This window comes from Sapajus apella, unplaced genomic scaffold (assembly GCF_009761245.1).
Source record: "Sapajus apella isolate SASKATOON/1434 unplaced genomic scaffold, GSC_monkey_1.0 scaffold193, whole genome shotgun sequence".
Lineage (NCBI taxonomy): Eukaryota > Metazoa > Chordata > Mammalia > Primates > Cebidae > Sapajus > Sapajus apella.
The window spans coordinates 912084-927346 of NW_022437133.1; the positions used below are offsets into that span (position 1 = coordinate 912084).

At 44.0% G+C, this 15263-nt stretch overlaps 1 protein-coding gene across 1 annotated transcript; it reads right to left on the reverse strand.

The window, feature by feature from the left end:
* Positions 1–3541: 3541 nt before the first annotated feature.
* ZNF514 (zinc finger protein 514) lies at positions 3542–15246 on the reverse strand. Its single transcript, XM_032269483.1, has 4 exons — positions 13037–15246; positions 8738–8864; positions 8279–8374; positions 3542–5883 (listed from the first exon to the last, which is right to left on the reverse strand). The coding sequence occupies exons 1-4, from the start codon at positions 13145–13147 to the stop codon at positions 4901–4903; spliced, it is 1317 nt and encodes a 438-aa protein (XP_032125374.1). The 5' UTR covers positions 13148–15246; the 3' UTR covers positions 3542–4900.
* Positions 15247–15263: the final 17 nt, after the last annotated feature.

Below are 15263 nucleotides of genomic sequence, written 5' to 3' on the forward strand. Positions count from 1 at the left end.
CTCTGGACATCAAAGCTCAGATGAGCTTCCATGGTAAGCATTTCTCTGTGCATTTTTACACATTCTTGTGCCAGCAAGGTAACATGCTGCTGAGGAGACTGAAACTTTGCATTTGGGATACTCCCCATACTCTTCCCTATGCATCTCATCCTTGGGCTGGTTCTGATTTGTATCCTTTTTCTATAATTGTCATCATAAACATAGTACTCTCCTGAGTTCTGATATTCATTCTAGAAAGTTATTAACCTGCGGAGGTGGTGGGAATTCCTGAATTTGTAGCCAACTGGTTATAAGTGAAGGTATCCTGGAAACTCCCAAATTTGTGTCTGGCGTCTGAAGTGACAGCAGTCTTGTGAGCTACTGTGTCCTAACATAAAATTTGGCTTAACTCTGGGTAACTGGTATCAGAAGTCATCATAGTGCTACAAAATAACACTGAATTTCTATGTAAGCACACACATTCTCTCTCTCTCTCTCTCTCTCTCACACACACACACACACACACACACACACACACCAGCCTATTCCTAATAGATGGAACAGTGCTAATCTATATTTGAATTTGAAAAATAACTACAGTAAGCAATATCATATTTTTCTAAAGAAATATTTAATTGGTAGTTTTTTAGAAAGAAGGCTTTTCATCTAGTACAAAAACATGAAGTCAGATGGAAGTGCTGGGAAAACTGGGCAACACAAGAGAAGCATGAGATGTGATCTGAAGCAGCTGATAGTCTGTGTAAATCAAAAATAAAATTCTAAGCCCCACAAGCAGCTGAATGGACCCCTCCTCTTGGCCAAGGGCATTCTAAAGTAAACCTGAAACACTAGTTCAGGCCATTATGGTAATGGGTGGTCAGACATACTTCATTACACCTTCCTCTCTTTGGAATTCAGGCACAGTAGGCCAGCATTATATTAAAACAGAGAGCTTAAGACGAAAACACGTTCTTTGTAGCAGTAAGATAATGTGACAGATAACAGGCCCTGGGAGAAATCTAAGTACTTTACCCCAAAATAAATTTCTCTTAAGTCTGATAAGAAACATTTACAATCTATTCTCTCTGAAGCCTGCTACCCTCAGGCTTCATCTCGTTGGTCTCTACAATACCTTATCTTAACCCAGACATTCCCTTCTATTGATTCCAGGTATTTGAATAAACCAACTGCCAATCAGAAAATCTTTGAATCTACCTGTAACCTGGAAGGCCTTCCCCCTGTCTCCACCCCTTCCCCACGAGTTTCAAGTTGTCCTGCCTTTCTCTGTCAAACCAATGTAAATCTTACATGTATTGACTGTTGTCTTACATTCCCGTAAAATGTAAAAATGTATGAAACCAAGCTGTACCCTGACAGCACAACTGTCTCTTTTTCTCATGTATCCTTGCCATGTTAAACACTCATCAGTTTGAAGCCAGTGTCCTGCTCTCCAAAAATCCTTTGCACTGCCTATAAGATAAATCCTCACTCCTGTGTTTGGTATATAATGCCCTCTTCAGGGCTGCCCCAACCTCCTGCTGCTCCTAACAAGAGCTACCTTGGGCACATGTTCTCAGGATCTCCTGGGGCTGTGCCAGACTTGCTTCTTATCAGACTTAAAATAAATCTACTTGGGGTAAAACACTTTGCTTTCTCTCAGGACTTTTTGTCATGTTGTTATTGCTACAAAGAGTCTGTTTTTGTCATTCTTAAGGTCTCTGTTTTAATGCAAATGCTGGTCAACTGTGCCTACAGGTCACTCCTATTTGCCTCAGAAGAAAATCTCTTCAAATATTTTACCATTGGACTTTTTCTGTTGTCATCTGGTTCCAGAAATACGAAGTGATAAAATGATAAAAAAAAAAAAAATTTAAATAGATCAAGACAGTGACAAGATTTACCAGAAGTCCAGATATCTTCCATTTTAAAAAAATTATGCAAACAATAAATATTTTTATATTGCAAACAGAAGATCAGACATCGTATCAGTTTTCAAGAGAACACCTCCCCAAGGAAGGGAAATTTAAACAGGTTTCTGACTGATTATATAGGGTTTAGGTAGGTGGAGAAAGTGCCCCAGGCTGGTGGAACAGCTGAGGTAAAGGTTTACAGGCTGAAAAGTGGAGAGGCCTGTCTGAGGGAAGGCAAGAGAGCATTTGTGTGCAATGGAGGCTCCTGTCAGGAGCAGCAGGAGGTTGGGGCAGCCTAAAGAAGGCATTATATACCAAACACTAGGGTTAGGATTTATCTTATAGGCAGTGCAAAGGATTTTTGGAGGGCAGGGCACTGGGTTCAAACTGATGAGTATGGTTAACATGGCAAGGATACATGTGAGGAAGAGACAGATTTTAGACAAATACCAGTTACAAAACTGTGACAGGTGTCTAGGTATAAAGTGATCTCGGTAAGTACAGAAAAGGGCACTGGGAAAAAAGGGAGGGATGGAGCAAAAAAATATTTACTACTTCTGCTCCTGGAAACCTTGGCAGTTTGGGAAGAAATTTCTGTATGATTTTTAGGCTCCACAACCAGCATCTTGACCTCAGCTGTTCAAGTACTTCCAGTTCCAGATGCCTCCTGTGCATCCTACCTGCCCTGGCCGAACTTGCGGACTTTTAGACCCAGCCTGTCTGCATGGACCCACTTTGAGCTGGTTCCCTGAATTCCAGGCTCAACTTGCTCATCTAAACTTTAAATACTTGAAGGACTTCCCTCGGTATAAGTTGATCCTTATTAGGCAAGTATCCTTTGGTCTATACCAGCTCCTGGTCTAAGTTTCTCCACTTGAGTTACAAAGCCAACACAGCAGGAATTTTAAAAAGCCTGACAAGGTTCTGAGACCCAGTAAATGTAAGGTAATTATTATAGAAAATAAAAAGTGGCAGTGGCTCACACCTGTAATCCCAGCGCTTTGGGAGGCTGAGGCACATGGATCACCTGAGGTAAGGGGTTTGAGACCAGCCTGGCCAACATAGTGAAATCCCATCTCTACTAAAAATACAAAAAAATTAGCTAGGCGTGGTGACAGGCACCTGTAATCCCAGCTACTAGGGAGGCTGAGGCAGGAGAATTTCTTGAACCCAGGAGGCGGAGGTTGCTTTGAGCCAAGATTGTGCCATTGCACTGCAGCCTGGGCAACAAGAGCGAAAATCCAACTCAAAAAAAAAAAAAAAAAGAAAAAGAAAAAGGGATACCAAAAATACACAGATAGCTTGAAATAACAAACAAAATGGAACATATGTTTAGCAATGGTTGGGATACCTGTAAATTTGATTTTTAAAAATAATTTTATTGAAGTATAATTTACCATAAAGTTCACCCATTTAAAGTAAACAAGTCAATGATTTTAGTGAAGTTACCAAATTGTTCAACCATCACCACCATCTAGTTTTAGAACATTTTCATAACCCCAAAAAGATTTCTTGTAACATTTGCAGTTACTTTGTTTCTGAAGATCTGCCATTTCTGGACATTTCCTAAAATGATGCTATAAAATATGTGGTATCTGGCATCTGCCATCTTTCACTTAGAATCATGTTTTTGAAATTTTGATCGTGTATAATACCCATAATGTAGTAATTTTAATGTTTAAACAAAGTTTCATTTCATTTCAAAAATTCCAAATCTATTAGCATAAAGATGCAGTGAAAATTGTTTTTTGCTCAATCCTAGACCACTCCATTGCCTCAGAAAGAAAGGTAACATGTGTTACCATAGAAGTGCATGGAGGTGTTGTACAGGAAAGGTTCAGTCTATTAATGTCCATACTACAGTTGTGAACCACAGGAAAGAGGCCCAGCCCAGTTAGACCACCAGGCCAAGGCATGTTGCTTTCTGAATATCAGTTTCATTCATTCTAAAATATGACTGCGCTAGATAATGGGTAGCTGTCTACCTTTCTCAGCCTCCATCCTCTGTACCCATGCATGACACCCTGCCCCAACAGTAACAGCATGAGGAGGCAATGCCCAAGTGTGGTTATACAAATGGCCCCACCAGGCAGAAAATCCCCAGACAAGGTGATTTCTCAGCTTCTTTTCAGCTCTAGTTTTATACATCTCAGGTTGGAAAGGAACTTTCCACAGATTCATCGCATTCCCAGGGTTTCTCTTTGAGGTGAAAACTGAGGCTTGAACTATAATAGTGGGTTCTCCCAGTTTCACTAAATTTGAAGCACTAGCACATGCTTCAAATTTAGTGAAACTGGGAAATTTTCTAATGTGCAAAAAAGTGGAACATCCACCAAAGCCTTTCCTACACTCATCACATTACCAGAGTTTCTAGCTAGTATGGAGAGTTCTATGGGGTTTATAAAGCAATGAGGTTTGGCTGAAGGCTCTCCCACATTGCCCACATTCACAGTTTTTTCTCAAGTATGAATTTTCTGATGCTTAATAAGGATGAGCTCTGACTGAAGGCCTTCCTCTATTTTCTGCTTTCATAGGGCTTCTTTCTAGTATGTGTTATTGATGCTTAGTAAAGGAATAAATACAATTGAAGATTTTACCATACTTACCACACTTGCAGAATTTCTCTCCAGTACAAGTTATCTGATTTTCTTAAAGAATCAACATGTAACTGAAGGCTTGCCATACTCACTGCATTAATAAGGGTAGTCCCCAGTGTCAGCTGTTTGATGCTGTATAATGTGCATCCTCTGATCAAAGCCTTCCTGCATTCAATACACTCACATTGTTTTTCACTAGTATGGGTTCTCCGATGTGTGGTAAGAGAGGGGATATGGCTGAAGCCCATCCTCTCTTGACATTGATAGGATTCTCTTTAGTAATTAATGCCTGATGTGGAACAAGATGTGATCTTCTCATATACATGACACCTTTAGGATCTCTCTCTGATATGAATTCTCTAAGTACTGGTGATGACTGCACTCCAGCTGGAAGCCCTTCTATATTCACTGAATTCATAGGAGTTTTTTTCCAGCATGACTTCTCTGATGTTTAATAAGAGATGCAGTATGAGCAAAGACCCTTCCACACTCATTACATTTGTAGGGTTTCTCTCCAGTGTGAAATCTGTAATGCTGAGTGAGAGATGAACTCTGGCTGAAGGCTCTCCCACATTTATTACATTTGTAAGGTTTCTCTCCAGTATGAAATCTATAATGCACAATAAGTGAAGAGCTCTGGCTGAAAGTTCTCCCACATTCCCTGCATTCATAGGGCTTTTCTCCGGTATGAGTCCTCTGATGCTTAATAAGGGATGAAGTGTGACCAAAGGCTCGTCCACATTCATTACATTTATAGGGTTTCTCTCCAGTGTGAAATCTATAATGCAGAACAAGAGATGAACTCTGGCTGAAGGCTCTACCACATTCACTGCATTCATAGGGCTTTTCTCCAGTATGAGTTCTTTGATGTTTAATAAGGGACGAAATATGACCAAAGGCTCTTCCACATTCATTACATTCATAGGGCTTTTCTCCGGTATGACATCGCTGATGGCGCCTAAGTTCTGACTGGAAGTGAAAGGACTTCCCACATTCATTACATTTACAAGATTTCTTCTCTGGATGGGTTCTCTGAGAGTTATTTCCCCCTGAAGTCTGTCCAAATTCTATATCACATTTATAAGATCCCTCCCCCATGAAAACTCTGTGTTGGTTAACAAGGACTGATCTTAAACCTAAGCTTCTCCCAAATCCATTCCATTCATAATTTCTGCTAAGGATGGTAGCAAATTTGTGAGTGGTTGACATTTGTTTCAGGTGTGTCTCCTGTTTTATCTGCTGCATCTCTACCTGGCCGTCACAACCACAGGCTGCTTTCAACTTCGAGAACTGTAGCCCATCTGGAATATGTTTTTCTACTGATGCTACCTGGAATAATTCTTTGGAAATTCCCTGACTTTGCATTGATTCCTTGGATTTAGACCTTCTCTCCCAGTCTGTTTAAAAAAAAAAAACAAAAAAGACATTCTAGTAATACCTGTCCTATGTGTCAAGAGAAAGCAAGCTCCTATAATGAATATAAAAAAATTAAGCTTTAAAATAATACCTAAAGGGGATGTACGGATTTTTTCAATAACTGCTTATGTCTGAAAATGGTTTTATATCAAGAACAAATGATGAGTAGATGACTTGAGATTAAGAAAATCTGAGAGATGTGTGTTTAGATTCCAGTACACAAGGTAAGTCCAAAGACTAAAGATGACAGGAGGGTAGGAAGAGTGACAAGGGAAACAGACTAAGTTTAAGGGATGAGGACAAAAATCAATAAACCAGGTATAGGATTGTAAATCACCCAGGTATGGACTCTATATTCTCACAATTTCTTCAGGCCTATATAATTGTAACAGACTTCTGCCCAGTCTTCCTATCGCCAGGTTTCCTGAAACCCTTCACTTTCTTCTTTTCCAAAATGCCCATTTCCTGAAGTTTCTTCCCAGTCTTAATCTTCCAAAGGCTCTCCAATGCTTTTGGAAAGCATTATTAAGGATAAATCCTTAATCTTTTACTCTAGCTCTGTAATACTTTACCATGTCTTGTCGTCTTTTTCAGGAAGTGCCTTTAGCACAGAAACTGGCTGCCTTCCTGTTTCCCATATATCCACACCCCCTCTCACCACCCTCTTTCTTTAAGACTTTGCATATCTTTCAGGAATAAGCTCATGTCCTCCATGAAGTATTCCCTTAATACCTTAGTGCACATCCTATGTTATGTATTATGCACATATACATATAATATGTGTATATAATTATGACAGGAAGAGTAATTCTCCCCTAAAGATGCCCATGCCATAACCCCCAGAACCTGTGAAAGAGTTAACCTCACATGGCAAAAAGGACTTTGCAGATGTAGTGAAGGGAACAGACCTCGGGATGGGAAGATTATCCTGGATTATTTAAATAGGTCAAATCTAATCATGAGTGCTTAAAATCAGAGAGCATATCCTGGCTGGGCAGAAAGATGTGTAAACCTTTGCTGGCTTTGAAGTTGGAGGAGGGGCACTTTCAGCAAAGTAATCTGGCAGTCTCTAGAAGCTGGGAACACCCATCTGTTCATTGCCAGCAAAAAAACAAGGACCTCGGTTTTACAACTGCAAGGTATTGGTTCTGCCAACAACCCAAATGAAAAGAAAAAAGGTGCCCGGACACTCCAGAAAGATACACAGCCCTGTAGACATCTTGGGTGGAACCATGTGATACACATGCCAGACTTCTGACCTATGAACTATGACATAATGAGTTTGTGTTGTTTAAAGCCATCAAGTTTGTGCTACTCTGTTTCAGCCACAGTGGAAAATTAATACAATAATAACACACTTCACTATTGATGCCTAACCAGTGGTCCCAGAGGCCAGTCCTCACAGAGATTCTGAGTCAATAGGTCTTATGTGGTTCCTGGGAACCTGAATGTTTAACAAGCTTCCTGGGACATTCTGAAACATAGCCATGCTTATACACCACGGTTAAACAAACAGATTACTAGATCCAGATGTCAGACCCTTGATCTCATTTTGGAAGGAAAAAAGATCAAGTACCAGTACAGAGAAAATAAGCATCTTCTCTCTCTGCCATAAACTAGGTTCCTATCATAAAGCCCAGCCTATCCTCTCAGGAATTTAGCACCACTTTCTTGAGCTTCAACTCTGGCCAAGGGGTAAGATTCTGGCTCATGGAAATGAACTGGCATAGACTGTCACATACCTCCAGTGTGGTTGAGTTACACATGGCTGTCAGGAAAGCTTTGAGTCAAGAATTCTGCTCCAAGGCATATAGCCTACCAGGTACTCTCAAGTCACCTAAGAATCAAAGGTCTCAGAGGGATGCTATCAACAGCTGTCAAGGAGGAGTCTTTGTTCCTGGAACTACTTTTGCTGAAGTTCAGCTTAATCAAGCTTGAAGTGTCCTTACCTGGATCTTCCTGACATCCTCTGTCTGTCCTTGCCTGTAACCCCTTCATTTCTGGGATGCTCAACTGCTCTGTTTGATCCCTCACTAACTCCCTTAATTCTGCTGATCCAGGATTACCTGGCCCTATATGATTGTTGATCCATCTAACATTGACTGTGAGACATCAAGTGATGCTGCATAGCATCAGTAACCCAGAAGGCATGGGCAGAGATGGGTACCAAACAAAGGATAAAAACTAGAAAAGAAAATGAACATCTCCTCTTCTGACACCAGAAATAATTACAAAATTCAACACACCAGAGTTGAAGTCTCCTGCCAAGTGATCTCAACTTCTGAAAGGACAGCTCCCTGATCAAAAGCTCAGGGCTACCTCCCACCCCAGCTGGGTCTTATCATATGCAATGCCCTCACTCACTCACTCACTCACCTGAGTGGGCTCCTATTGAGATTTCTCTCTTCACCATGAAGGGCTCGCCCCCTTCCTCCAACTGGCAGATCACATATGGTTTGGATACCAGAAGGCCTGACGGTAGAGAAAGAAAAGGATTTTGGTTGTGTGTGCCAGTGGCCAAGCCTTTAGATATTCATCTTCAGAAATGCTGTAGGTATGGAAAGCCTCCAGAGAATAGGCTTTGTGAAAAGTCAGAAACACAGCCAGGTAACTTCCTATTTCAACTCCATATGTAGCAGGACGTTTCCTAGAACTAGGAACAGAAACACCATATCACTGGGCCCCAAAGAGAATGTAAATGTCTGATTCCAGGCTTCCCAAGGAAACCCAAGGTAAAACTCAGCCAGCCAGCCCAGATACCGCTAGCTCTTAAACACCAAGGAAATCAAGAAGTCCTGCTGGGAAGGCTTGGGGCTTTGGAGGCCTTGAGCTCACCCAGGAGGGTCAGGTTCCTGAAGTTCTCCAGCATCACCTCCCTGTAGAGGTTCTTCTGAGCAGGGTTCAGCTGCCCCCACTCCCACTGTGTGAATTCCACAGCCACATCCTCGAATGTCATCAGGTCCTGAAACACAGAAGACACTCTGGTACCCTGAAGGAGCACCCTCATAGCCCTCAGGAGAAGAGCAGACAGGTGTCTAAGGAGAACCTCAGGATGTGCAAGAAGGGATTCTGAGTGCCCAGTAGCTATCCCAGTGCCCACAGAGTTGTGGGTTTTGTTGTCTCAAAAATACTTTAAGCTGCTCCAGGGATTGTATCATCCTTACTACTTGGTATCCCACCCAGCCTCCACTTGTATGCCTATCAATGTGAAACTGCTAGGAAATATAATCATGGTCTCAGGTGAATCAGGCCTATGGAGACGTTCTTCTTAGGCAGTGGTAAACATAATACATTTCCTCATTTGTCAAAAGGTTTTATTCTCAATCTAGTTACATTTATTTGGAATCAATTAGAATTAACAGATGAATATGTTTTGCATTCTCAAAAGCAAAAGGATCAACAGTCTTCTAATAAAGCATTTTTGAAACTTGTAACCTATGATTTTAGCAACAATTAGGCCAATTCAAGTAATCTAGGGCTTATGAAAATTTATCCCCCACCTGCCTGCCAGCACACAGTTCAGCAAAAGTAAATCAAGTGGCTTTATGATGAAACAATAAGTTTTGTGAGTTTGACTAGCGTGATCCTTTCCCTCAAAGCCTAATCATTACTCAGTTCCTAAGTTTATAAAGCTGAGTGTGAGACCCTGGATCCCAGGTCACTATTATAAGGCATAATCATTCTATCCTGGCCAGAACTATCCTGTCACCTTCAATCTCAGTAATTAGAACACCTCCCATTTGGCTTATATTGTATGGCAATGCACTAAAAAGCAGATTAGGTGAAACACTACTATAAATTCCTGCTACTGTTACACCAAAGTATTTAAAAGTCAAATCCCTTTTAGATACAGATTACATAGAAAAGCTGAAATAACAATTTTATAATATAAAAATCATCCAAAATAATCAAACATGAAAAATTACAGTGACATCTTGTGATAGGTTATTTGTCCAAAATATCCACTGGCCCTCCCTAAAGAATTAAGCTTCTGCCCAGGTGAGGCTATGTCATCTGCTTTCTCAAACTGAATGTGAAAGACACGAACTACAGGTGAGCAAAAGCCTTCAGAGCTAGTGGGGGTTCTGCAATTGTCCTTTTCTGTCTGCCTTGAGAATGGCAAATTATCTGAGGGAAGATGTGGGCAAAGCCACAGCTGTCATGTAACACAGGCAAGAGGGAACCTTTCGTGGTATAAGTCTCGGAGGGTTTGCTGTTGTTATCATGGCATAACTAGCCTACACTGACTCATTAAAAAACTGGTACTCAAAGTGGAGCTCTGCCATAACAAAAAGCCAAAAATAGATGACACTGTCTTCCAGGCCAGGCAGTAAGGAAACTTACTGGCAAGGTGGCAACCCATGTAATTTGGTGGTGAACTGTTGGATGAAACTATTGCCTTCAATAACTTGAAAGATGAACAATGAAAGCACGAGCTTCTGATGTTATGAGAAGAGGCTGGAAACATAACATTAGTAGTGTGAGTTGGCTGTTATTGGCTGCATTTGACAAAATATTACAAGAAAAAATGAGCTTAAGGGTTTGTGGTTTGCAAGACAAAAATGGAAGGCGACAGGAAATGTACAGAAATGCTAGGACTTGCAGGGTTGGAAACAACCAATTCTCATTTCCAACTGGCCAAAGACAATATACACAAGCTTCTGCATGACAACAGCTAATTAAAACTCAGCCCATTATCAGGGACCAAATCATGGATGTGGTTGTCAAACCTTTTGTTTAAAACTCCGAATAATTTCAAAAAGCCCCCAGTAAATCTCCCAGTCATTTCAAACGGCTCCCAGTAAATTGTTCAGAGTGAAAAAAGTATGGGCTTCCTAAGGAAATCCAAAAAGCACCACAATGAAAGAGGCATATTTCAGAAAGAATTGTGGGTCAAACCACTGACACATGGAGCCATCTGGAAGCAAATACATAAAAAGCTGATTATGTTTTTGAGAGTTGCACTGAAAACAATCCTGGGTTACCAACCTACTCCAGCAGGATGAAAAAGCTGCTTTGCCCCCAAGAAAGTTTATTCTCCAGCATCATCTTCACATGCCATCAAGGAGGTATCAAAAGGAAGGAACTTCCCAAGGGCAAAGCTAACAGTCAAGGAAAACACTAGGCTGGAGAGCTCCACCCAGGGAACAGAACCAGGGCATAATCTAGAGACTTCCCAACTCCCAAGATCAAGGGTTCTCACAGCGTCTGTCCAGTAGAATTTCATGACTGTTGTGGGACCTGGGACTGGCTCCTCCTTTCTGCAAAGGAGTGTTTACCATGGCATCCTATCCCCATTGCTCAATGTAAGTTGGACATACAGATTCAGGTAACTGTCCTTTTAGTTTATAGGTCTCCAGACCCACAGGATCTCTATCCAGACTATCGTGCCATCCAGAACTTTAATCATGATGCTCTGACTGGATGGGGCTCTTGGGTTAATTCTCGTGGGGGGCATTTTGTGTGCAGGAGGGAGGGAAGCGAACATCTACAGATAAGAAAATCACAGTGATAGATGAATTATTTGCTTAACATAATCCCTGCCCTTCCATTTGGGATCCTCACTCTAGGAGGCTGATAATTCCCACTTCATTAACACTAGGCTTGGCCACGGGACCTGCATCAGCCAATGGGTTATAAGGAGAAGCCACACATGCCACTTCTGAGCTGAAGCCCAAAGAGCCATCCCCTGGTTCTGACACTGCTCTTTCCCTCTAATACAAAAACAGCATACCCCAGAGGGGGTTGACCCTTCAGCCTGAAACCCAGAGAGAATAGGGTGTGGAGCAGAGTCACAGTCAGTCTGCTACTAATAAAGACAGCAGAAAGAAGAAAGACACTCTTTCTAACTGGAAACCATTGAGATGTGGGGCTGTTGTTACCACACTGAACCCTCCTGAATGATGTACATCAGGGCCAAAAAGATTTAAATGCTATATATGACTCTACTGATTACTTGGGAGAATTCCTTACTGGAAGGGGTTCCTTTCCTTTTGGCTTGAAAGTTAAATATCAGTGTCTATCATCAAGCCTGAATCCCACACCCACCCCGGAGGTCAGGAAACACTGCAGGCTGCCATTTGCAGACCTCCACATCCAGCTCACTAAAGCCAAATCTGAATCCCCCTTGAGGGCTAGTCACCATGATCCCTGATGCCGACAAGGATTAGGCAGTTACCATTTTCCAGCAGACTCTAACAACCATATGAGGCGGTTGTATGACTGCATCATTAAGATCTCGGAGCTAGACAGCCTGGATGTGAAACTGGGGTCCCTTCCTCACTACCTAGATAACCACAAAAAAGTTACTTTCTCTCTCTGTGCCTTGATTTCTTCAGTTTACCTCTCCATGTTTTGGTTACTATTCTTCAAACTGGTAACCATTTTACAGGAATGTTTTAGAGACAAAATGAATTAGTATATGTAAATTGTAGAGAATAGTTCCTGATACAGGTTTTGTTCTCTATAAATGATAATTATTTTCATCATCATTAACATTATTATAGTCTTCATGTTACAGGTGGCAAACCAATGCATAGAGAGGTTAGGTGACTGGTCTAAGGCCACACAGCCTGTAAATAGTACAGTGTGGCTCCTCCCTAATCCAGGGAGAAAACATCTGAACAAGGACCCAGCCTCAAATGGCCTGCCCACCTGCCCATATCCTCAGAACCCTCTTGTCCCCAGTTCTCCACGAGCTTTCCCAACCTCTTCAGAACAGGCTGATTCTCCTTTTCGTGAACCCTGATGGAAAGGCCTGTCTGTGCCACTCCATTTGCCATCAAACCATGCACATCCTGTTACTAGTGGCTGCCGCTTGGGTGTCAGGGTCCTCTCCCAATGTGGGTGTGACACTTCTTCAAGGCCAGGGCTGTCATATTACCTGGTGGTCACTACAGTGCCATTTCCAGAAATACGCCAGAGTACGCCCAAACAATCCGAGTGGGTGCATAGAAAGAAGAGAACACCCCGGGCAGGGGCAGGGAGCCATTATTCACTTGGATGGGCTCAGCCTCCTGAAGAAATGGCATTGGGTCAGTTCCCTTAGTGAACAAAGAGGCTACTTTTTGGTGAAAAGCAGGCAAAGCTAACCACGGTTCAGCCATTTGAGGAAAAATTAAGAATACAACTCACCTGAGGCCTGGCTTTCAGGAATGAATTGGTTGTTCCCTTTTCTCCCAGGAATCTCTCTGGAGGAAGAGCAGGGTCCTGAGAAGAGGAAGCTGGGAAGGTAGAAGGAGCCATATGGGAAGCTGACCCTGCTGGCACACACAGCTCTCAGACTCCCCAAGCCTGAGACCCTGCACAGCTCTGCATGTCACCTCCGTGGTCCTGAAGACATCAGTGGATCAAAGGGAGCTGAGAGGTAGCTTCTAGCCTTCAAACATTGAGAGAAGTGCCCATGTACACAGGCCCACTTCAGTCTACAGGTGGGTAAAGTGTGACCAGTCTGGTCACACCACTGAAGTTATTTGCTGGGCACACTGTATGCAGGCAGATCTTCTCCTAGGACTTTTGGAAATACAAATATGGAAAATACCTTAAAGATACTTTAAATCTAGCCTACGGGTTAACAACTACACAACAAGACTCAAGGCAAGGCCATAGGGGATTATGAGGCTTTAAGGGGAGGAAGCTACACCTCTCCCCTCATCCTAGGGAACCCAGCTTAGAGGGCAGCTCTTCCTGACAAGCTGCCCCTCGTGTTCCCGAGCGCTGTTAGGTCTCTGCAGCACACTTGAGAGCTCCTCCGTTATAAAGCTTTGTATTATACTGCTTGTAAAGCCTTAAAACAAGCCAAAAAAAAGAACCCAAATCATGCCAGAGAAGTAAAGGCTAATAACAACGTGGATGTAAGCAGGCAGCATAGCATAGTTCAGCACTCCTCCAGGTTCATGTGCATGTGGATCCCTGAGGATCTTGTTGAACTCTGGCTCAAGACTTGCTAAGACCCTGGTTGAGGGGGGTGTGGGACCCAAGAATCTGCAATTCTAGAAAGCTTCTAGGCAATGCCTCTGCTGGTTCCGGAGCCACACTGATTAGCAAGGTTATAAAGGAAAAAAGAAGGGGTGGGAGGCCCAGTTCTTCCACCGGCCAGTTCTGTGTCCTTGAGCATGTGTACTGAAGGATGAACAGTCGGATTAAAACGCCCACCTGGTGAAAGATAGGATGTTCTAAACTTAGGAATGGCTTAAAACCTCCTGGGTCACCTGGATTGCTCTATCCCCAACACTACTGGGGGACGGGGCTCACAGGAGGTGCCCACCATGTACACTGCTGACGTTGTACATCGCTGAGCCAGAAGGGCTGGAAGAACCTTATTACTGAGGTGATTAAGGAGGTGGATGACAAGGCTCCAAATGGCCCTACTGTTCTCTGATCCCTGGCCAAGGGCCACTCCCTCAGGTTTGCTTGCTCTCTCATTGCCGCAGCAGGAAGAGATCAGATCCCCTCCTGCGCTCCTCTCCCTCCTCTGGCCATTGGGACAATTTTCCGTGGCCAACCCCTCCACCTCTGCGACGGTCATCTAGAGATCCCTGCCAGACCCAGGAGACTGCTGCTTCAGCCTCCTGGGTCTGGAAGGTTAGATATCGCCACAGGGCAGTACAGCCTTCCTCCTCAGCGGGATTCCCCGGCTTCTTCCTAGGCTCCTCCTGATATCCGCCCCGTACTAGCTCCCCAGGAGGGATCTTGGCCCTCGGCACGCTCCAGAGCCAAACCTGATGCTGTGGAGTCCATAGCTGGGGCTAAGGAGCGGTGTCCTTTCACTAGGTCCAAATCTCTGTCTTTCGTTCACAGCCCTGAGGTCCTCCCGAGGGTTCAGGTAGCGGGGCGCAGGCTGGGGCCGCCTGGGGGACACGGGGCATCCCCACTAGGCGCGGCGGGGCCAGCAGACCTGCAGGGCCGACAAACCCGATGCTCCGGGAGCGGCGCGCTGCTGCCCGGGGCCGTGCTCTTCCCCCGTGCTCCTCCCCACGGCTCGGCTCTGCAGCCCTCCTCCTCAGGACGAGGCTCTGGAACCCAGCTCCCACGTGGATCTACACGCGCAGGGGACTCAGACCACCAGGAGATGCGGCCACAGCCACGCCCGCGACGCTTGGGGCCCAGAGCTCCTCAGCGGCCCGGAGACAGCAGGGATTCGGTGAGAGCCTCACAGGGGCAGGGATTGGGCCTGCCAGCTCGGCTCGCCCCGCTGCCCCCCCCCCCCAGCTCCGGCCTGCATAGTCTCTAGCGGGGGGCACCCGGAGGGACACGTCCAGCTCTGTAACGGGCGGGGACGAGAGCCCAGCGCAGATGTGCGCGCCCGCAATCTTTGAACCCGCAAGGGCCAAGCCCCACTCTGCGCCAACCCCGCCTCCCG

What these genes read in the sequence shown, in the direction of transcription:
- ZNF514 (XM_032269483.1), bottom strand. Translation starts at nt 13,147, where the DNA reads ATGGCTCCTTCTACCTTCCCAGCTTCCTCTTCTCAGGACCCTGCTCTT. An exon ending in TCCTGAAAGCCAGGCCTCAG is followed by an intron (nt 8,865 to 13,036) that starts GTGAGTTGTATT and finishes TCTGTGTTTCAG; the next exon opens with GACCTGATGACATTCGAGGA. An exon ending in CAGGAACCTGACCCTCCTGG is followed by an intron (nt 8,375 to 8,737) that starts GTGAGCTCAAGG and finishes CTCTACCGTCAG; the next exon opens with GCCTTCTGGTATCCAAACCA.